The sequence below is a fragment of the Stigmatopora argus genome, chromosome 8 (assembly GCF_051989625.1).
Source record: "Stigmatopora argus isolate UIUO_Sarg chromosome 8, RoL_Sarg_1.0, whole genome shotgun sequence".
Classification (NCBI taxonomy): domain Eukaryota; kingdom Metazoa; phylum Chordata; class Actinopteri; order Syngnathiformes; family Syngnathidae; genus Stigmatopora; species Stigmatopora argus.
In genome coordinates this window covers 8737890-8760466 of record NC_135394.1, presented here as the reverse complement: position 1 = coordinate 8760466, position 22577 = coordinate 8737890, and the positions used below count along the sequence as shown (strand labels likewise).

At 42.6% G+C, this 22577-nt stretch overlaps 1 protein-coding gene across 1 annotated transcript in view; it reads right to left on the bottom strand.

The window, feature by feature from the left end:
- Positions 1 to 21834, bottom strand: part of obscna (obscurin, cytoskeletal calmodulin and titin-interacting RhoGEF a) — a 34304-nt gene extending 12470 nt beyond the window's left edge. The window contains exons 1-49 of the mRNA XM_077607575.1: positions 21795 to 21834; positions 21447 to 21713; positions 21147 to 21308; positions 20947 to 21051; positions 20515 to 20781; positions 20052 to 20321; positions 19684 to 19950; positions 19333 to 19596; positions 18968 to 19234; positions 18621 to 18890; positions 18270 to 18536; positions 17908 to 18174; positions 16938 to 17210; positions 16590 to 16853; positions 16233 to 16499; positions 15740 to 16006; positions 15395 to 15664; positions 14705 to 14971; positions 14110 to 14385; positions 13769 to 14039; positions 13415 to 13704; positions 12581 to 12847; positions 12078 to 12344; positions 11292 to 11558; positions 10952 to 11218; positions 10602 to 10868; positions 9860 to 10129; positions 9477 to 9755; positions 9156 to 9413; positions 8815 to 9081; positions 8313 to 8579; positions 7964 to 8230; positions 7604 to 7870; positions 7241 to 7507; positions 6862 to 7128; positions 6471 to 6737; positions 5941 to 6207; positions 5198 to 5464; positions 4854 to 5120; positions 4510 to 4776; positions 4176 to 4442; positions 3775 to 4041; positions 1657 to 3669; positions 1526 to 1598; positions 1361 to 1455; positions 952 to 1064; positions 563 to 763; positions 372 to 454; positions 105 to 278 (exon numbers count right to left, since the gene is read on the bottom strand). Of these exons, the coding sequence (XP_077463701.1) occupies positions 105 to 278; positions 372 to 454; positions 563 to 763; positions 952 to 1064; positions 1361 to 1455; positions 1526 to 1598; positions 1657 to 3669; positions 3775 to 4041; positions 4176 to 4442; positions 4510 to 4776; positions 4854 to 5120; positions 5198 to 5464; positions 5941 to 6207; positions 6471 to 6737; positions 6862 to 7128; positions 7241 to 7507; positions 7604 to 7870; positions 7964 to 8230; positions 8313 to 8579; positions 8815 to 9081; positions 9156 to 9413; positions 9477 to 9755; positions 9860 to 10129; positions 10602 to 10868; positions 10952 to 11218; positions 11292 to 11558; positions 12078 to 12344; positions 12581 to 12847; positions 13415 to 13704; positions 13769 to 14039; positions 14110 to 14385; positions 14705 to 14971; positions 15395 to 15664; positions 15740 to 16006; positions 16233 to 16499; positions 16590 to 16853; positions 16938 to 17210; positions 17908 to 18174; positions 18270 to 18536; positions 18621 to 18890; positions 18968 to 19234; positions 19333 to 19596; positions 19684 to 19950; positions 20052 to 20321; positions 20515 to 20781; positions 20947 to 21051; positions 21147 to 21308; positions 21447 to 21713; positions 21795 to 21834 (13523 nt within the window). The remainder of the gene's footprint in view (positions 1 to 104; positions 279 to 371; positions 455 to 562; positions 764 to 951; positions 1065 to 1360; positions 1456 to 1525; positions 1599 to 1656; positions 3670 to 3774; positions 4042 to 4175; positions 4443 to 4509; positions 4777 to 4853; positions 5121 to 5197; positions 5465 to 5940; positions 6208 to 6470; positions 6738 to 6861; positions 7129 to 7240; positions 7508 to 7603; positions 7871 to 7963; positions 8231 to 8312; positions 8580 to 8814; positions 9082 to 9155; positions 9414 to 9476; positions 9756 to 9859; positions 10130 to 10601; positions 10869 to 10951; positions 11219 to 11291; positions 11559 to 12077; positions 12345 to 12580; positions 12848 to 13414; positions 13705 to 13768; positions 14040 to 14109; positions 14386 to 14704; positions 14972 to 15394; positions 15665 to 15739; positions 16007 to 16232; positions 16500 to 16589; positions 16854 to 16937; positions 17211 to 17907; positions 18175 to 18269; positions 18537 to 18620; positions 18891 to 18967; positions 19235 to 19332; positions 19597 to 19683; positions 19951 to 20051; positions 20322 to 20514; positions 20782 to 20946; positions 21052 to 21146; positions 21309 to 21446; positions 21714 to 21794) is intronic.
- Positions 21835 to 22577: the final 743 nt, after the last annotated feature.

Genomic DNA, 22577 nt, shown 5'->3' with positions numbered 1-22577 from the left:
AGCAAATAAATCACAGAAAACAAATGATATTCTACTGCTTATATTCTTTGAGTTTAATCATTTGGGTGAATATATGGACTGTGTACTGCGTAATGCATATTTACTTTTCGTGGAGAAGAACAATGTCCTTTATATTTCTGAAAATAATATCTTTCTGGTTGACGATGTTGATTGGGACATGATGGCTTGAATCCAAGTAATTTAGTGGATGAGAAATGAACATCTTCATTTCCTTCACAAACTCCTCTTCGCCGTCAATCAGACCTTGAATTAGTTGGCTAAAAATGTTGTTTATAAAAACGTGGTTTTAGCCATCAGAGTAACAGAAAAAAAGACAATTATGAGATCATTGCGCTACAATATAAACAAACCTTAAAGCCTTCCTGTACTCTTCTCCTGTGGAACCAATTCCATCAAGATCCTCTTGGGGTGTTCTCAGTTGTGTGAATGCTTCCTGTTAAAAAAATAAAAAACGGTCTGCAAAATGTGTCTTCCCCAATACGCATTACAAACGTATTTACTACGTTAGTCTTCATGAAAACAAAAAAAACTAGCATCTAACCTTTCTCCTCTTCTCCAGGTAGGCTGGACACACCCATCCCTGTCTAGCAGGGTTGGATTTGGTGGGCTTGGTTCTTACAAGCCATTTGTCTGGATGAACCGAGTCTAAAACCTCCATGTACTGACCCTCCTTCAGTAGGAAACTGTCCTTGGTTCCGCAGTTGGGGTTGCAGTCTACTCGAGCCACATACATTTCAAATATCTAGAAGTTTAACAGTAAAATGTACAAATTAATACACTGCCCTTCTAACTGTCTCACTTGTCTATCTTTCGCTCAACTCACACACTAGGAGTTATATCATATCATCTATCTTTGATAAAATTATTTTATTTCCTGGCAACTGGGTTATTTCAGCACACGCAAAAAAAACACACAATCAAATAGCGAACCTCGCGCTGATCTGCTTCCCCTTCAGATTCTGATCCAGACACAGTGCTGGTTAAAGGTGTGTATGCCCTATGGTGTTTGGGAGATGGGGTCAACATTCGGTCTTCCTGGGTGCCTATGAATACACAATTGAATTTAACACACCTGATTAAGATTGCACTTTTAAGACACCAGATTAGCAAAAATTTATCCTCTTCATTGGTTGGAATGAAAACCTGCAGAAAACCTTTAGTTTGGACACCCATGTGCTACATTATTGCCAAGTTTCAAGTCAATTTATGTTTTATGGAGGAGTTGGTCTTATAGTTAGCGTCCAGAAACACAAAAGGAAGACCAACAACTAGTTGAGTATTGACTTAAAAGGGCTTCATCCTGTAAAACATGGAAAACTGTAATGATAAAATTGCTGACCTTTAACTTGCAGTGAATTCTTGACATTGAAGGGACCAGGGAATTGTTGCTCCAAGTCCTTTGGAGGTATTTGGTCTACTAACCCAGTAACCTCCCTGGAAGAGTTTTCATGGAACAAGTTATCATCATGCAAATGAAAGAAAGCATCTAATCTAGTATGCATACTTTGGTGGAGAGGTCGTCATTTCGTCGGGTTCCATAATATCTGGTGCCGTGTCATAATCAGACGGGCTTGACACTGTTGAGGAAAGACGTTTTAATCAAGAAAATGGGACTTAACTGACCGGAATGCTCACTGGAACTGGTGGCGATGAGAGACGACGGTCTCCTCTCTTGTCGGCTCATCTGGAAGTGTTGCTCTGTCAGGTTGTAGGCCTCCCACAGAGAGACGTCCACATTCTCCACATAGTTATCAGCATCACTTGCAGAAGGTGCCTGACTTGGAGTCTGCGTTTCGTCCTCAGATCTCAGAGGAGCCAACTGCAATGGCGTAATTGCAGCCAGCGGTGGATGCGTGGGCTTGCCCACTGTCGGAGCAGTAACCACCGTTACGTTTCCATTGTAGGACGTGACGCCAAATTTATTGACCACCTCGCATGTGTAAATGCCACTGTCACTCGGGGTCACGTCTGTGATTACAAGAGAGCATAAGCCGCCATCTGTGGCCTCGATTGAATGGCGTTTATCACCACTGATTGGTTGACCGTCTTTAAGCCACCGCACGCTGTCATACCGTCCTTCTACGTTACACTGTAAACTGAGTGTATTATTAACATCTATGCACTGGTTCTTGAAGACTTCTTTGAAAATCGGTTTTGAATCTTTTTCCATTTCGTAACCTTTGAAAGGGGTCTGGAACTTGACGGTAGCCTGCTGCATGTGTGATTCATCTTCAGGAATGATGTCAATCTCTGGTGGGGCATCCTTTACCATCTCCTGAAGAGTGTAGGGCGGCTTTGGTGTTTCATTAAGGAAGCCACCATGTTGGATAAGGCTAGAGTCAGCCGGGATCTCGGTCAAAGCTTCTGAGAACGTTTCATCTTCAGAGATATAGAGTAGAGGAATATCTTCCGTCACTTGTGCGTCTTCTTCTTTCCTTTCGTTTGAACTCGGAGTCATTTCATTGTCCGTTTCAGATTCTTTTCTCATAGGCTTTACTGGATGTTTTATCAACTGTTTGTGGACCGCCAACTTTTCCACCCCTTCAGTATTTACTGTCACCGACTGGTTTTGCTCTGGTTTCGGTTCCTCTTTCAAAGGCCGTGTTGTCTTTTTGTGTTGAGGCAGTTGTTCATCTTGCTCAGTGTCCGTGTCTCTTGACATTTGTCCCTCCGTTCTTGTTTTGCTTTTTGATCTCACAGGTGGTTTTGGAGGAGTTATTTTATTTTCCACGTGTGTATCTTCAGGCAGCTTGGATGCTTTTATAGAATTTATGTCCAGCTGATTCACAGGTGGCTCTCTAGTAATTTGTTTTTCTACTCCCTCTGTGGTTACATGGTTTCTTGGTGTATTTACTACATTGGATTCATTGACTGTAGAGTTTGATGGCTGTGAGAGTGCCTCAGTTCCTTTTACAAAACATTCTGTAGAGACTCCACCTCCTACTGTAGCTTTTCCCTTTAATCTCACAGGTGCTTTCACATCCTCTTTTGTTTTACATACCTTACTCTCCTCAATAGTCAAAGTTGCATCTTGTTCTATGATCGTGCTTCCAGTGGAAGTCACTAAAGGCGTCTCCTCCTCGACTTTCTTCCACAATGTTGTCTCTGGTAGGGTCATTTTCTCAACTTGTCTGGATTTTTCATTTTTCTTTGGATCCGTTTCCAGAGATTGAAATAGCTCGTTCTGTTGATCAACGCTATTGTTCCCAAGACCTAACTGAGTCACTTCTGCCTTAGTGTTTCGGTCCATTGGTTGTGTGTTTACCTTGTCAACTCTTTCAGTGGTATGCTCCTTCTCAACTAACATTGATGGCCTTTTGCCAATCTCTCCATCTTGGGTAGTTATGTCCTCCTGCCGGTTTGAAGCATGAACAGGATCAAAGTCTGTCTTAGTGGATTTTTCAGCCTGGATCTCTTTTTGGTCTTGTATTTCTCTGGGCAAAGACTGGATAGGCTGTTTTATGTTAGAAAATGGCTTTTCATCTTGTTCTAAAGATGTGATTGATGCTTTTCGCATCGTCCTCTTCTTGGGCTCCGGAAGGATTGGGTGAGCATCAGGTTGAAGCACATTCTCAGGTTTAGTAGCAGTATTTCGTGTACGTGGCTGTATCACAGGAGGTGCTTCTATTGGTAGAGTAGTCTTAAGTGCTAGAGGGAGAAATTTCAAAGTAAGGGAAAACATATCAGAATGAAAAAGAATTTCAAATTTGTTGCCATACTTCTATTTTAGGTATGTGTACTAGATGCACCAACCTTTTACAGAGACTTCCGCCGTAGTCTCGGCACTCCCTGCTTGACATAAGTAACTTCCACTGTCTTCTGGATTAAGCTCCTTGATATGTAGTTGGACTAAAGTGCCATCCTGTTTCATTTCGTACTTCTGGTTTGCTCTGAGTGCCATTCTGTTCTTTTTCCATTGTACTGACACTCTAGGTGTGGACAGTTCGCAGCACAAGATAACTGTAGCTCCTTCCTCCGTCTCTGTGTTTTGTAATTCTTTCTTGAAAAAGATGGACAGTTCTGGAATACATGAAAATGTACAGTCACAGTTTGCCTCTTTAAATAATACACAAATTGAGATCCGAGATATAAATGACCAAAAAATCATTTATCTGTATCAGGGAACTTGGAATCTGTATTAAGGTGATGCACACCTTTTACAGTGAGAGTTGCAGTGGTCTCTGCACTTCCCACTTGACAGGTGTAGTTGCCACTGTCATCGGGATGAAGTTCCTTTATGAGAAGATGGAGGAGGCAGCCATCCTGTTTCGTTTCATACTTCCTGCTCACTTTTAGCGGGAGTGTATTCTTTTTCCACTGCACTGAAACTGCAGGTTTAGACAGCTCGCAAATCAGGACAGCTGTAGCTCCCTGCTCTGCCTCTATATTTTGTAACTTTTTCTTGAACAGTGGAAGGGCCTCTGGGTAAATAGGCACATGTTAGATAATAATTGATTTGATCGCAATTTTCCTGATTTACATACAGACCTTTTACGGAAACAGTCGCAGTGGTTTCTGCTTTTCCTGCTTGACACGCGTAGATCCCACTGTCCCCTGGCTTAAGTTCCTTGATGTTGAGCTGCAGAAGGCAGCCATCTTGCTTGATCTCATAGTTTCGGCTGGCCCGCAGAGGCAGCCTGTTCTTCTTCCACTGCACTTGCACTCCAGGTTTGGACAGCTCACAGCATAAAGAGATGGAACCGCCCTCTTCTACCTCCAAGCTTTGTAGATCTTTCACAAACAACGGTGGCAGCTCTGGGGGAATTCAACATGACGATAAATGGTAAGTTTCGCATTGTGATTGAAATACCCAACTTCTACAATTCGTGCACCTTTCACTGATAAAGTGGCCGTAGTCACAGCGCTTCCTGCTTGACACGAGTAACTCCCACTGTCCTCAGGTTTGAGATCCTTGATGTCCAGTTGGAGGAGACAGCCATCTTGTTTCATTTCACACTTCTTGTTGGCCCTGAGTGGTAACCTGTTCTTCTTCCACTGCACTTTGTCAACAGGTTTGGACAGCTCACAGTACAGAGAGATTGAACCTCCCTCTTCCACCTCTATGTTTTGCAGATCTTTTACAAACAACGATGGCAACTCTGGGGGAATTCAACAACAAGAGATAGCATGACGATGACGGAGAATATTGAAATACTGAAACTCTATATTTACGCACCTTTCACTGATAAAGTGGCTACAGTCTCTGCACATCCTGCTTGACATGAGTAACTTCCACTGTCCTCAGGTTTGAGGTCCTTGATGTTGAGTTGCAGGAGACAGCCATCTTGTTTCATCTCATACTTTGTGTTGGCCCTCAGAGGTAATCTGTTCTTCTTCCACTGCACTTGCATTCCAGGTTTAGACAGCTCACAGCATAGCGAGGATGAAGCTCCCTCCTCGACTTCTACGTTTTTGAGCTCTATCACAAACTGCGGTGGGAGTTCTGGGGGGATTCAAACCGAAGATGACACTGACTGACAAAATTAGGTGACGCAAGGTGAATGAGACCAAACCGAGTGAAAACGCTATCAGAAGAAAGAACCTAAATTCTAATACTCCTTCCACGTAAATTTATATATTCTCAACACAGCCAACTTTGACTAACAATACATGTAATCTGCATGGTCAAAAGGATGATTTTGAATTTTTTTTAAATTTATTGACAAAAACTTATTTTATTTTACAGTGCATAGGAATACACGTTACAATTGGATAAACATTTAGATTAGATTAGATTAGAACTTTATTTCATCCCGTATTCGGGAAATTTCTTGGTTGCAGTAGCAGGACAGACACACAAGACATTGTTGACCTAAGTAAAAAAATGGTCTATATATTTTTAATTTATTTTAGTAAAGTTGAAAAAGATAACTCTACTAAAGGGCAACTGCACAACCAAAATCTGAAATTCATACACACCTTTCACTGACAAACTTGCTGTCGTCTCAATACTTCCTGCTTGACACGTGTAAGTACCACCGTCCTCTGCTCTGACGTCCTTGATGTTGAGTTGCAGAAAGCATCCTTTTTGTATCATCTCATACTTCTTGTTGGCCCTCAGTGGCAGTCTATTTTTCTTCCATTGCACTGGCACTCCAGATTTAGACAGTTCACAACATAAAGAGATTGAATTTCCCTCCTCTGTTTCCAGGCTTTCTAATTTTTCTTTGAAAATTAAAGGAAGCTCTATAAAAAATAAAAAATAAATACATCATGAGATGAAAAAATAATTGAACAAATGTATGATTTTTGGTGTCAGTTTCTAATTTTTTAAACATCACAAAATGATTTTGAAGTATCTTTTGACCCACTTTCTTCATTCAGTTAGAATGTTTTTCAGTTAATTACACGTGCATGTTCATTCATTTTCCGCTTCGCTTAACCTCGTGGGGGTGCTGGATCCTATCCCAATTTAGAGAGCTATATGCACATGTATAAATTGAAAATACCTCTCACAACTACAGTGGCAGATGTCTCTGCACTCCCTGCATGACATGTGTAGCTTCCACTTTCCTCAGGTCTGAGGTCCTTGATAAAGAGTTGGATAAGACAGCCATCTTGTTTCATCTCGTACTTCCTGTTTTCCCTCAAAAGCAGTCGGTTCTTTTTCCATTGCACTGCCACACCAGGTTTAGACAACTCGCAGCACAGAAGAGCCGTCTCTCCTTCTTCTGCCTCTACACTTTGCAGGCCAACTTTGAATGAAACTGGACGTTCTGGAGAAGGATTGGTTAAAGTATCAAATGTAACAGTGTTAAGTATAAAATTGATCAGTGTAATCAATGATAAATGGAAGCAGGGAGCAATGCCTTTAACTCAGCTTTACACATTCCTCCTCACCTTTTACAGATAAAGTTGCCAGAGTCTCCGCACTTCCTGCTTGACATGTGTAGTTACCACCATCTTCAGGCTTGAGGTCACTGATTTTGAGCTGCAGCCAGGCACCATCTTGGGTCATCTCAAACTTTCCATTGCCCTTTAGTGGCATCTTGTTCTTCTTCCATTGCACTGGTATCCCAGGTTTGGAAAGCTCACATTGCAAAGAGACGGCCATTCCTTCCTCTGTCGCTACACTTTGCAATTGCTCTTTGAAGAATAATGGGAGCTCTTTTGGGGGAAACAATGAGATGTTTTGGGATCTCATTACAACAATAGTCATGCATTGTTATAATGAAATCAAATGATTTCCAATGTTCAATGAAAATATTGCTCTAAATACCTCTCACTGCCAGAGTTGCAGAAGTCTCTGCACTTTCTGTTTGACATTTGTAGGTTCCTTCATCTTCAGGTTTGAGGTCCATAATGTTTAGTTGAATGAGACAGCCCTCTTGTTTCATTGCATACTTCCTATTTGCCCTCAGAGGTAACCCGTTCTTCCTCCATTGTATCGACACGCCAGGTTTAGAAAGTTGACAGCATAAGATTGTGGTATCTCCTTCCATTGCCTCCACATGTTGCAATTCTGCTTTGAATGTAACTGGAAGTTCTGGAGAACAATTCCATGGAATATGAAATGAGTAGCAAGGGACATAATATTAAATAATGTATATATATAAACAAGGCTTTTATCCAGGTGACCCACCTCTCACAGAAACGGTCGCCGTGGTTTCTGCGTTTCCTGCTTCACAAGTATAATTACCCCTATCCTCAAGTTTGGCATCAATGATTTCGAGATGAAGAAAGCAACCATCTTGTTTCATCTCGTACTTGCTGTTGGCTCTTAGCCGTAGCCGGTTTTTCATCCATTGGACTTCTGCTACTGGTTTGGATAGCTCACAAGACAGGGAGATGGAACCCTCCTCCTCCACCTCAACATTTTGCAGGTTTGTCACAAAGAATGGAGGAAGCTCTGTGAAAGTTAACACTTTTCAGTGACTCGGTCATATGAATAACATCCAAATATAACTAAACCAGTACTAAAAGTAGTCAACTTTTAAAGTACCTTTTACTGACACGGTTGCTGTGGTCTCTGTATTCCCTGCTTGACAGGTGTAACTTCCACTGTCCTCGGGTTTGAGCTCCTTTATGTTAAGCTGGAGGAGGCAGCCATCCTGTTTCATCTCATACTTGTTGCTTGCTCTCAGTAGCACTTTATTCTTCTTCCATTGTATTACAGTGTTTGGCTTTGAGATCTTACAGCACAAGGAGGCACTGCCTCCCTCCTCTGCTCGTACATTTTGTATGTTTTCTTTGAAAAATGGCTGTAGTTCTAGGAAAGATTTGATTCAAGAGCAGGAAGCTCTCAGCAATAAGAAAGAAGACAAAAGGAAAAAAAGGAAAAGTGAACCTACCTTTTACTGTCAAAGTTCCATATGATTCTATACTTCCTACGTGACATGAGTAGCTGCCACTGTCTTCAGGTTTGAGGTCTGTTATGATAAGCTGAAGAAGGCAGCCATCTTGTTGCATCTCATATTTCATGTTGGCCCTCAGAGGCAGTTTGTTCTTTTTCCATTGCACTGATGCACACGGTTTGGAAAGCTCACCGCTGAAAGTAGCTGTTTCTCCCTCATCCACCCGCACATTTCGCAAATCTTTTTTGAAGAATGGGGGTAACTCTGGGTAATCATAGAAAACAAAGACAAAAAAATGCTCATAAAGCCCGTTCGTCCACCAATCCGTTTTACCATTTGTTCAATAGAGCAATGTAAACTCCACATAGGAAGGTCGAAACCCACCCATTGACATTTTATAAATGTGAGGACTTTGTGAAATGCTTTTTTTGAAGAAAAATGTTCACCATCAGCCATGATTGCATTATGAAAAAAAAATAGATTTACATTTGGACCCTACCTTTGACCGTTACAGTGGCCATTGTTTCTGCATTCCCTGCTTGACACATGTAACTGCCACTGTCCTCAATTCTAAGATCCTTGATGTGAAGCTGGAGGAAACAACCATCTTGTTTCATCTCATACTTCCTTCCAGCCCTCAGCGGCAATCTGTTCTTCTTCCATTGTACCGGCAGCCCGAGTTTGGACAGCTCGCAGTACAGGACGGCCGAGCTTCCCTCCTCCGTCTCAACACTTTGCAACTCTTCTTGAAAGAATGGAGGTAGCTCTGGAGAAGAGACGGAATGGCAGAAATGAACACACCATCCCTTTCTAAAGCTGAAAAACATCATGAATCATCACCTTTGACGGTAAGCTTGGCACTGGCCTGCACATCCCCTGTATCGCAGGAGTAAATTCCTGCATCCAGTGGCTCCACTGCGTGAATCAGCAGCAAGTTAACCTTTCCTTCCTTACGTATCTCAAATTTATCGCTGTTTTGGAGAGGAATATGGTTGCGCGTCCAAGTAACATTGGTGGAAAAATCAGAGATTGTGCAAGACAAAGTAGCAAGTTCTCCTTCCAATATGAGGACATCTTGAGGCTTCTCCTCAAATAAAACTAAAAAGTAAAACATTTATTTTAGATGAAGAAATAATCACAACATGGTATGTCACTCCTCACCTTTGGACTTGGGGACCACTAGAAGATTGGCTGATGTTCTTTCCTCCCCAACCACGAATGCCACAATTCCTGTTTCATCCGGTGTTGTCATGGTGAGGACAAGCCGGTGTTGGCGTCCCCGGCACGTCATCTGGTTCATTTCGTTCTTTTGAAGTGGATTGGAGCCCAGCCACCACGCACCCTCATTCACATTGGCGTGGCTTAGCTCGCAAACAAATATGGCGTCTTCCCCCGCTGTCACTGTAAGGTCTTTAAGCTCTGTAACAATTTGCACTCGCTCTGTGAAATTGAAAGATGGAGAAAGTTACTTTAGTAGCGATGGAGTGGGCTATTGTTACACCTTTTAATAAAAATCAGGAGGCTATTTTTGTGTTTCCGCATACCCCTTACTATCAACTTGGCAGTGGTCTTCTTGCCCCTGGAGATGCAACAGTATTCGCCGGCATCCTCCAGGCTCAACTGCTTGATCTCAAGCATATGTAATGGCCCTTTTTTCAGAATAGTTAGTCGTTCCCCTACTTCAAGAGTAGTATTGTCCTTCTTCCAAGTTACTGGGACATTGGCACTGGAAACTTCACATGACAGCATCACAGATTTGCCTTCCATCACGGCTTGGTTTTCCAGTTCCTTCTCAAAGAACACGGATGCTGCCGCTGGCACGAGAATAAGAAAAAAAAGTATTATATAGCTTTTCTGTTATTGTAGATGATTTCACCTTTGAATAACGGAACTGTTTACAAATATACAATTAAAATATGCATTAGACAGTTAACACGTAGACTATGCTGCTCTCAAGAATAAGAACATTTCTTAAATTTGCAACAAAAAATATTTTATCCATTTAGTTTTAGTTAGTAGAGCGGACCTGTTCTCTGCCTGGGTTTTCTCCAGGTACTACGTCTTAGATTAGATTAGATTCGAACTTTATTTCATCCCGTATTCGGGAAATTCCCTTGGTTGTAGACATGGGTAAAAAACTGGAGCCACTTCCTCCCACTTTTGGCAAGCTAGCTGTAACACCAGTGTAATAATAATACTAATCCCAATTCCCTACGCTTTGTACCAAACGTGATAAAGTTCTAGCGCAAACAAGATTGTGCAGGAAAACATAAGAATGTTCAATACCTCTTACGTTCACTTCAGCGGTGGTCTTTTGATCGCCGAAGACACAACTGTACTCCCCTACATCCTCTGGCAAGATGTTTTTGATGCTCATCTCAGCTATGTTCTCCTTCAGACTCATCCTGTACCTCCCCCCTTGGTGGAGCTGGTCCTCCCCCTTCCACCACTGAACAGACATCCCAGTTCTAGATAGTTCACACCGTAGGGTCACGTTGCCTCCCTCAGCAGCCTCCTGGTTCTTTAGACCCAACTTAAAGGTGAGTGGAATTGCTGTGAACATGAGAGAAAATATGTAATAGAGTATTTCACAACACACTTTTTTTGTTGCACACGCAGTAGTAACCACATCTCACGTGTAACAGTGACGTTGGCTACGGTCTTGCTATCGCCATAGATACAGCTGTAGAATCCACTGTCTTCCAATTGAGTGTTCTTGATGGTGAGCTCCATTATGCTGTTCCGATTTCTTAGCTGATACTTGAAATTATTCTTAAGCAGCTCTTGGTCTTTTCTCCACTCGACAGAAAGACCGGGTTTGGAAAGTTCACATGTCAACGTCACACTGTTTTCCTCCTCTACTTGCAGATTCTTCAATTTGGTTTTAAATGTGACGGGTGGTGCTGAAAATACATTTTGGGCTGAACATTAGTACGGGTTATCTTGATGTATAAAAGTCAATGTCAGATCATTCACCTTTTACTGTGAGCTCAGCAGTAGATTGACTGTCTTGAGTCTTGCAAGTGTATTTCCCAGCATCACTCTCCTCAACGTTGTTGACAAACAGTTGGGTCAAGTTTCCCTCCCGTTTCATTTCATATTTCCAGCCAGGCTTCAGGACCACTCTTCCTTTCCTCCAGTCAACCGAAGCTCCGGGTTTTGACAACTCACAGCTGAACACTCCACTGTCTCCTTCCTTAACTTCCAAATTTTGAACTTCTTGCTTAAAAGTGACAGGAAGGGCTGGGAAAAGCAACACGTAGAAATCAGACAGATCTCTGTCTCTCTCTCTCTCTCTCTGGAAACGTTTAGACTTTAGAATGTTATAGGATTTAGGACACTACTCTCAGTTCTTGAATGATAAGTTGTTTTTATTATTGCTTTATGATTTTAAAAAGTGTCTCATCATTTTCAGGCTTTATAAGACACTAAAAACATGAAAAATAAACATTAGAGCTTGAGCGTGTTACAAGATTATTTGATTTTGACTTTATAGTATTGATTTTCCATGTTCTACTTCGAATACAACTACTGATATCATTGTGTTATCCTGAATTTTTCAGTTTTCACTGAATAGTTGTAGAGATTCATATGGATATATTCTATTCATTTCAAATTAAAATGTACTCCGAGCTAATCAAAGTAGGCATTAGTTGTTTTTTTATGATTGTCTATACCTTCTTTTGGATCTGTTCACCATAAATGCAGGTCCAACAACAATTGTGCCTACATTGCATGACTAACAGGTTGAGAAAGGCCTACCTCGTACTTTAATATCAGCTGAAGTGACTGCTGTACCAACAGAGCAGCTGTATTCCCCGGCATCCTTGAGCGTTAAATCTGCGATAAGCATCTGACACCCCCTGCCCTCTTGCTTCATGAAATATTTTGCTCCCTCAATCAGGAGCTGAGCATCCTTTCTCCACTCCACAGGAACTCCTGGCTTAGTGAGCTCGCAGTGGAGCGTCAGGGTGCTCTCCTCCACCGTTTCTTGGTTCTTCAACTTTTGTTTGAACGTCACTGGAATTGCTGTTGGTGGGATTCTAGTCAGGATTGTCCTCTTACTGATCACAATAAAAAATATACTCACCACCAAAGAGAACTGAAAATGTTAACTTCCTGGAATCATCATGGAGAGCTTTTAAAATCAATTATTCAAATATGTATCCGGGGTCAAAGTCTCCCAGTCCAATTCCACATATACGGTAAACCGATACTGCATGCATTGTATTTTACTGTATAACAGAACTTTATTTCTTTCTTACCAGTGATGATAATGGTGGCAGTAGTTTTAACGTCTTCACAAACGCAGCTGTAAGTCCCACTGTCTTCAGGCTGACTCTTTCGGATGAGCAGTTCCAGTGTAGAGCCTCTCTGCTTGAGCTGGTACTTTTCATCATTGGTCAACACTTCATCTCCCTTCATCCACTGGACAGCGAGCCCCGCTTTGGAGAGCTGGCAGCAAAGTGAGACCCCATTCCCCTCCTGCACTTCAATATTACTCAGTTCATGGAGGAATTTGGCAGGTCGTTCTAATGGGGAATCAACAAACAGAGGTCTCACTAACATACCGTCTTTAAGAACAATGAGTATGATTGAGTTTTCATAACCGATGTTGAATTCAGTGTATTACAAAACCAGGCTATCAAACTAAAATTCATTTGTTTTCTGTACTGCTTATCCTGGTAGCAGGGGGTGCTAGAGCCTATCTCAGGCAACAACAGGTGCCAGGCTGGGGACAGCTTGGATTGGTGGGCAGCCAATCACAGGGCACAAGGAGAAAAAGGAGAACCATTCATGCTCACACTCATACCTAGGCTAGGGGCTTGTTTTTTGCTCGTGGGAAGAAACCAGAGTACTGGAAAAAACCCACGCAGGCACGGGGAGAACCTACAAACTCCACACAGGAAGGTCAGTTGAACCCTCGATCTCGGAATTATCAAGCAGACCACCATTATTAAACTGTGTCAAAATGTTGGATGAGAGCAGAGGTAAGCTCTTCCCCGCATGTTTTTAAAAGTCATTTTGAATTAAAATCTATCCAAGACTATCCACCATAAAGCAAGAACAAACTGACCAACTGACAAACCTATACTGACCATTCACTGCGAGCCAAGCTGTAGTAGTTTCTTCACCGCAAATACAGGTGTAATCACCAGCATCTTCGAGAGTGACTTCCCCAATAGTCATCTCTAGCTGCAAATCCTTCTTCCTCATCTGGTACTTATTTCCTTGCTTCAGCACCAACCCTCCTTTTTTCCACTCCACTGATTTCGCAGGTTTGTTTAGCTCACAGCGCAGAAACACACTGTTGCCCTCAATGATGTCCTGATTGGCGAGCAGGATTGTGAAACGTGGCGGTAAACCTGCAGGGTAAGTACAATGTAACCTAAGTAAAATGACTAAGTTGTTCATCCTTTTGGCAAACCAAAAGAAACATGCCCGTGTCCGACTGACCTTGTACCACCAGCTCGGCAGTTGATTGGCTGTCCTTGGTCTTGCAAATGTATTTCCCGGCGTCGCTGTCTTGTACGTCGTGGACAGTCAATTTTGTGTAAGGCCCTTCCTGCTTCATCTCATATTTGCTACCGCTGCTCAGGAGCACTCGACCTCTCCTCCACTCCACTGGAGCTCCAGGTTTGGAGAGCTCACAGCAGAAGATTCCACTCTCACCTTCTTTCACTTCCAACTTCTGAAGCTTACGTTTGAATGTGACAGGAAGTGCTGTTCGGAAAAGCACAGGCAGATTTGTCTAATCAGTGTGGGATACTCGATTATACAACGTTTCACTTACGGTTCACTTTGAGCTCAGCAGTGGTTTTCTCATTCCCTGTAATGCAGCTGTACCTCCCTGCGTCTTCCTCTTGAACGTTCTCAATTGTCAGCTCAGCTATCTTCCCTTGGAGCTTCGGATGATATTTTCTTCCTGACATGTCTGCAGACAACACACGTCCATCTTTCTGCCATTCCACCGCGGCATCTGCCTTGGAGATTTCGCAGTGCATTGTCACACTATCACCCTCTTCTGCCTCCTGGCTTTTCAGGCTCCCCCTAAACGTGGTGGGAACAGCTTCACAAAAACAAAGATGTATCACTTTGTATAGTCAAGGGGGAGAGCACTGAAGACAGATTATGAATTATATGGGCATCATTTACAAGGACAAAAGACACCCAGCCCTCTAATGTTGGCTTTTAATCTTTTTTTAAATGAACGAGCGCAGTCATGTCACCACTATCAAAAGATCGTTACACCTATCCGACTTCTGGTCCATTTAAGAACAAAGTAATTCTTGTTTGTTTCATTCCAAATCACTTTGCATTGGCATTTGGAGCAAAATATAAATGTTAAGTGTCAATGTCCAATGCTTTTTTTTGGATAAACAACATACCAATGACTTTAACAGTAGCCTTTGTCTTTTGGTCCCTGCAGACACAGGAGTAGACGCCACTGTCTTCTGGTAGAGCATCTTGGATTGTTAACTCCAGCAAGGAGCCTCTTTGCTTCAACTGGTACTTCTCTCCATTCTCTAAGGACTCGCCAGCCAGCCTCCACTCCACGGGAAGGTTAGGCTTAGAGATTTCACAAGACAACGTGATGTTGTGTCCTTCCTCCACTTGAAGGTTTCTAAGTTTCTGTTTGAAGGTGATCGGGAGTGCTAGAAAGTAATATTGACAGATGAATAAAGATATACATTGTAGTTCAATAAAGGAATCTTGTCATTCTTTAGAACCACTGACGGGCACGATGTAAATACAAAATTTTCCATACTATAATGGCACAACTCCAATTTTCTCAGTGTGCTTTATAATTTGATATGCTTTTTAATATACGGATCAATATTGCTCAATAATTGTATGAAATTTTGTTTAGCTCAGCCCCATCTAGTTTATGCATAATACAACTACTAACCACGACTATTACTGGATTTATAACACAATCCCTAACTACTACCACGACCACTCCTATTGCATTTTATATTCCCGTGCGACTTATATATGAAACTAATTTTAAAATTCCTTTCATTTAAGGTGCGTCTTATAGTGCAGAAAATATGGTATTATTGAACTTAGTACTTTACCATTCACAGTGAGAGTAGCTGTGGTCTCTATGCTCCCACAAATACACGTGTAGATGTCACTGTCCTGTGGGTCCACATCCATGATCCTCAGCTCAATCAAAGTCTCTCTCTGGCGAATATGAAATTTTTTGCCATGCTTGATGAGCTCCTCTCCACCCTTCCTCCACTCAACAAACAGAGATGCTTTGGAAAGCTCGCAGCGTAAAGTTGCGGTGCTGCCCTCCTCGATAATAACATTGTGCAGCTTCTGCTTGAAGGTGAGCGCTTGAGCTGGGAAATGTTCCGACATTTTAAGCACCAACGATTCAAGAGCCTGAGGTAATTTGTCAAAAGAATATTTGCTACCTTTGATTTTGACAGTGGCGGATGTCACCTGATCGGCACACAAACACTTGTAAAACCCACTGTCTTCAGGAACAACTTTCCATATCAAAAGCTCCATGGTTGTCTCCCATCTTCTCATTTGGTGCTTGACTCCATTCTTCAAGACGTCTTGCCCTTTTGTCCATTCAACTGGCATTCCAGATTTAGAAAGTTCACAGCGCAATATGACATTGCTCCCTTCCTCTGCATGCATGTTTTTCAGCTGCTGGATGAATGTAATCGGAATAGCTGAAAAAAGAAAAGAAAGGTAAGAGGTCGGAACTGAAAATGAGGTAGAAATATTCAGAATCATGACACACCTAAAAAAGAGAAAAAAAACACTTGTACATGATGAAATCCAATTCAGGAGCTGAGTTTAAAGACTCAATTGAAAACAGCACTTTTTATTTGAATAACATGTATTCAATATATTTATGAATGATTTATTTATTTTAAGTTTGAACATGAACTTTACCTTGTACTTTGAGCCTTGCTGAAGTGCGGTGGCCTCTACACTGGCAGGTATATTCTCCTGAGTCCTCTGGCTTCAGAGCTCGAATTATGAGTGAATTGATGGTCTGTTTCTGTTTCATCACATACTTCTCTCCAGGCCTAAGGCTCTCCACCCCTTTTTTCCAGTGGAAATGGACCCCAGGTAGAGAGTACTCACAAGTCAAGGTTGCAGTATCACCTTCTCTGGATTCGACGTTCTGCAGAAGCTTTGTGAATTCAGCTGGGATAGCTATAGGGAAAATAGTCAAAGAAATCAACCAATGTTATTCTTCCTCAATAGTTCAAATGTAATTCTCATGGGAAATTTTCCCTTGGATACCTTTGACGGTCACAACAGCCCTCGTTGTAACGGAGCCGGCGCTGCACTCGTACACCCCAGCATCACTTTGGCAGACTTCTCGAATTGTCAGTCGAGCCTCACATCCCGACCGATTGGCAAAGTACCTTGAAGAGTTCCACATCAGGCAGCAATCTTTGTACCACAGAATGTGACACGGCTTTGAGGTTACGCAGGATAAAACTAAACCCCCTCCTTCAATAGCCTCACAGTCTTCAAGAGCTTTACAAATGGTTGGACGTCTCTCTGGCAATGCGAACAAATCAAACCTATTAAAGACCAAATTCAGTGGAATATGGAAATAAGAATCAAACTAAGACAAAGCCTCACCTCTGACTAAAAGTGAGGCGTAGGATCGTTTGTCACCGGCTGAAAAGGAAATGGTCCCAGTATCTTTGCGGGCTAGCTGTCTAAATGTCAACGTGTGATAGCCCCCTGCCAGCATCTGGATCTCGTTGAGCTGATTATTGTAGAGCAGAGTCTCGTCCAAGTACCATTTCACACAGGTGTAGTCACTGGGACAGATTTGACACTTGAATGTGACAGTGTCGCCTTCAAGGCACTCAACGTCCTCCAGATCATCCAGGATTACCACCCTCTGGCCTGACAGAGATCGATAAATTCACTTTACATTTCATTTAGCAGCTTCCTAAAATGGCGGCACGGCGGATGGGTGGTTAGCGCGTCGGCCTAACAGTGGGGGACCTGGGTTCAAATCCAAGTCGGGCCACTTGTGTGGAGTTTGCATGTTCTCCCCGGGCCTGCGTGGGTTTTCTCTGGGTTCTCTGGTTTCCTCCCACATTCCAGACATGTATGGTAGGCAGATTGGACACTCTAAATAATTGCCCGTAGGTATGGGTGTGAGCGTGAATGGTTGTGTGTCCCCTCGTGCCCTGCAATTGGCTGGTCACCAATTCAGGGTGTCCCCTGCCTCTGGCCCGAAGTCAGCTGGGATAGGCTCCAGCACCCCCCGTGACCCTAGTGAGGATAAAGTGGTTCAGAAAATGAGATGAGGTTACTAAAAAATTTAAAATAAACATTTTTACAATGCCAAATTGTGAATACAACTGATGCATTTTGTGTATTTTGTTTGCACTTAGTGAGTTTGGTTGCAACTTCTTTGGAGAGTTATTCTCCAAAAGGTAGTCACAAATCTTCACACGCAGTCAATGAATGCGGCCATCCTCACCTGCATCTTTTTAAATAAGTAAACCACGGTAAATGTATCCACCGGCTACATTGTTTTTTCCCAGACAGTCGAAAATTCATTCTATGCCAAAGTAAAGTTGTTTTTGTTTACCTTGCACTGTCAGCTGTCCACGGCTCTGCATGGTGCCAACATCACATGTGTAGATATCCGCATCCAACTTCTCCAGATAAGAGATGGTGAGTGAGAGCATGACACCTTTTTGCCTCATAACATACTTTTTACTTGACCTAAGTTCTATCATGCCCTTCAGCCAGGTGACTCTCTTGGCTGGCAGTCTGGTCTCACACTCGAGGGTCACTTTACTCTTTTCCTCTCCTTGAGTGTCCTTTAACTCCCTCGCAAATGAGTGCTGCAGTTCTGGAATAAGGAACATTTTAGGAATTGTGTGTGGAGCCCTCTAGAGTAGCGTACACATAGTAATAATGCAGAAAAATATGTTGTCCACTACCTACCTCTGACCTCTAGCTTGGCACGGGAGGCGACCCCATCGGCCTGACAGCAGTACTCCCCTGAGTCTCTGATTGTGGTGTTCCTGATAATCAGGATCGCCATGTTCCTTTCCACACTCATCCGATATTTGTGGCTCTGCCTGATTAAATGTCCATTTTTCAGCCAGTGGATTCTGACCTCAGGTTTGGTGATCTCACAACTCAGCTCAGCGTCCTCACCCGGAACTGTTTTGATGTTCTGAAGATCCCTAAATATGTGCACTGGTCTCTCTAATATGACATCAAATACATTATGGCAAAGAATGTTTTTGGATGTGAATTTAATCTTGCATAGATATCCATATGGCTATTTACCTTTGACGAAAAGCATTGTTCTACAGGTTAAGTCTTTGATCGTAAAGATGACTTCTCCAGCGTCGGACAAAACAGCTCCTTTAATGTTCAACTTGTACTTGCGACCATTGTTGATAACATTGAAGTGACCGTTGGAGATGACCACTTGACCGTTGATGGTCCAGGAATACTCATCGCTAAGATCGTGGGAAAGCTGACAATCAAAAGTGCAGCTTTCACCCTCGAGCACAGATGTTGTCTTCAAACGATGGATAATAGTGATATGTAAATCTGTAAACAGAATCCACGATAAATACCACAAATGTGCATTTTTTTACATCACATATTTGTTCTAGTCTTTAACCTACCATGTACGGAAACTTTAGCCTTGGTCTGGCTGGTGCCCAGATCACAGGTGTAGTGTCCAGCATCATCTTTGCTCAAGCAACGAATAATCAATGCCATGGACCGTCCGTACTGACACAACTCATGTTTTTCATCAGGTGTTAGGACAATGCCATTCTTTCTCCAGACTGGGGTGACAGATTCTTTGGAAATTTCACACTGGAGGCAAACCTCTCCTTGCTCTTCCCCAACTGCATCCTCCAGAGGTCTCAGGAAGACAGCTGGGCGCTCTACAGCAGCAATAGTAGAAGTAGTGCAAAACGCAATTTAGGCATTTATCAGTTTTTTCCTAAATTCAGGCACATATCAAAAATGTATTGCAGCTGACCTTTGACCTTTAAAGTTGTTGTCTCTGACAGAAGGCCGGCTTTAAAGGTGACCTTGCTATGCTGGGGCCTAAGCTTCTTTATATCAAGGCTGTGCATTGTACCCATGTGCTGGATCCTGTTTATAGCATTGGAATAGAGGCGGACATTGTTGAGGAGCCACTCTACGTTAGCAACCACGTAGTTGAGCTCGCACGAGAAACTGGCAATGCCGTCTTCTTCGAGTTCCACCGGTTCGAGGTGTTTGACCAGCTTCAGCTTTCGCACTATGGTCATAAAAAGATAGCGAAGTCAGTTCGAGTGGTACATACAGCTTAGCTCTCAGCTCAAAATATCATCCTCAGCCGACATACCTTCGACCTTAACATGTGACGTGCTCTGCGAACCCCCTGCCATGCAACGGTACTGCCCAGCATCCATCCCGACCAAGCCATGAATTGTCAGCTCTGCACGTTTTCTATCTCTCCTCATGCAATACTTGTTTGAAGTTTTCAGAGCTGTACGACCTTTAAACCACTTCACCACCCTGGGGGAGGGGGCAAACTCACAGCTCAGAGTGACAGAGCTGTTCTCCTTGGCTTCCACATCTTCCAAATTGCGGACAACTTGGAGCGGTCGCTCTATGGGGAGGGATTTAGTTTACCATGTGAAAGGGATACCGTCACCCTCCTCATGATCACAGGGAGGACGTGTTTGTTTGGGGGAGGGATAGTTTACCCACCTTTTACCGTAAGCTGTGCAGTAGAGCGGCTCTTGCCGGCAACAAAAACCACGGGACCCGACATAGAACTGTCTGTGGAGGTAAGGCAAAGGCTGTGGATGGTGCCCTCCCTGTAGATATCCACCCATTCACTATGCTCCAATACATTCCCATTCAGGGTCCATCTGGGCGGCCTCCCCGATTTGAGACTCGTCTCCACCTGGAAGAGCGCTGCCTCTGGTTCGGTCACTTCCGCTGAGCTCATGCCTCGAACAATGCTCATAGCCTGTTCTGCACGGACCGTCAAAACACACAGTACACTTCTGCACTTGACAATATTCACTCTTCAGGAAGAAATCCTGATCACATTTGATTTGCTATGTGAACAACTGTTTAGAAATTTCAATGACTCTACCATGTATTTGAGACTTCGAGTTTCCACGGTTATTAATTTATGTGTAAACTGTGTCTAAGTATATCTCACCCTCTACTAGAAGCTGACAACTGGTTTTGTCATCTCCAGCGTCACAGGTGTAGGTGTCCTCATCTGAAGAACAGACGTCATCAATGGTAAGCTGCCTATAGACATCTTGGCTAACAAGTTGGTACTTTTTGCTGGACATGAGCTCCTTCTTGTTCTTGTACCACTTGACCTGAGCATTGGCCCGAGAAACCTGGCACTCCAGCAGGCCTCTGTGGTGATACATGGCTATCTTGACTCTCAGGGGTCGCACTATTTGAACTGGCAGCTCTGACGATTGAAAACAAAGGACCAGTCAAGGAACATTGGTGTTAATTGTGTGATACTGTACAAAAAAACCAATCTTAAATGTTAACTGTTTGCCTGTTGAATTTTGTACAATTTATTCTGAATGTTTAGATATTAATTCAATTTTGAGGCACAAAGGGGGCTTACCTTTCACTTTAAGAGATGCGTAAGACGACACACGTTCAGCAGTGAATCGTATTTCTCCAGCGTGTTCTGGCCTGACCGACTTAAAAGACAGTGTGTGGGTTTTACCTGAAAGGATTTTCAGTACAGTGGAATACCATTCTGCATTCTTGAAGCGTATTTCATCAAATGTTTTTCATATCTTAAAGAGTAGGTCCGTTTACCCTGATGTCTAATCTTAATGTTGTCTCCAGGCCGGATCCTACAATCATCTCTGTACCACCGACCTTCTACGTCCACTTGGTTTACTTCGCACAGGAAATTGACAGGTTGACGCTCCATTGTATCAACATCTTGTAGTTCCTGAATAATGCGGATGTCCCTAGCTGGTAAGAAATGTAGAAATGCATATCAAAGCCTCGTAATGTTGGCTCCACTAGCCAATGCTGAAGAAACTCTGATTTAGATGTTGATAATGCTATTGTATTGGACTATTAAAGTCTCAGTCAATTGTCCTAGCGTACCTCTGACAGTAAGTCTCCCGGATGTCTGAATGTCATTGGCTTGGAAAGATATCAAGCCTACATCTGCTAGAGCCACTCTGTTCAATATCAGTGAATGTGTCTTCCCATGTGTTGTGATGCGACAGTTGGGCTTGGACTTGAGCCGTACTCCATCTTTGGTCCAGACTCCCTCAATGTATGACAAGTTGAGGGTCACCTCAAAGGAGCAACTGTCACACTCTGACACTTCCACATCCTCCAAGCCTCTAACCACCTGCAAGCGATTCTCTGAAACGTGGAGAAAAAAAAGCAGTCTTCGTATGCACTCCACTGCCGGTGTTAGTCATTGCTTTTGAAGGAAGAACTTACTTGCGGCTGCTACTATTCCCCCAGGTATGTTATCTGCCATACTTCTTGTAATTTAAATCACCTTTCCTTGACTGGAACCTTTCAGGCAGGCACTGAAATTATCATATTAGTGGCAATGATCTGGATAACAGGGTAACAAGGATGTAAAAACTGTTCATTGTATTTTTGCCTATAACCAAACTACATAGAATAGTTTAAATAAGATGAAAAGCAGGAGTTGCTTTTTATCTCCAGAGATAATTTCCTGAAAATAATGATTACATGGCTAACAGAAGCTGTATTATTTATCATCATACAGGGGATTAAAAAAAAGAGTCCAACTTTATCAAAATTATGCTTTGCAGACAAAATAAAAATGTCAGCAAGTTTTTAATTTTTTTTTTTTTAGACCACAGCCATCGCTTGTTGACGTTAATTCTTGAAGCTGGCATCAGCCCCATTTGGTAGCAAGACGATAGCTCAGCCAAGCTACCCACAAATGATTTATTATTAGATTGTTGTTTTTGTCATTTGCAGAGTTGTAAAACTGTAATGTAATCTCATTGAGAGATGTTTCCAAACTATATTTATGTCACCTAATTCAACTCTACAAGAGGATGCACCTTGCTTTCCAAACAGACCAAAAAAAAACATTTTGTAAAGTCTCATGTGATGTGCAAATGACATGATTGGTCAGCTTGTAAAAACCTCAATTAACCACAAATTCAGACACCATGGGAATAAATTCGAAAGACACTCCCAATTAGTCCTAATGACATTTAAAGTCAACTCTTCCATAACAAA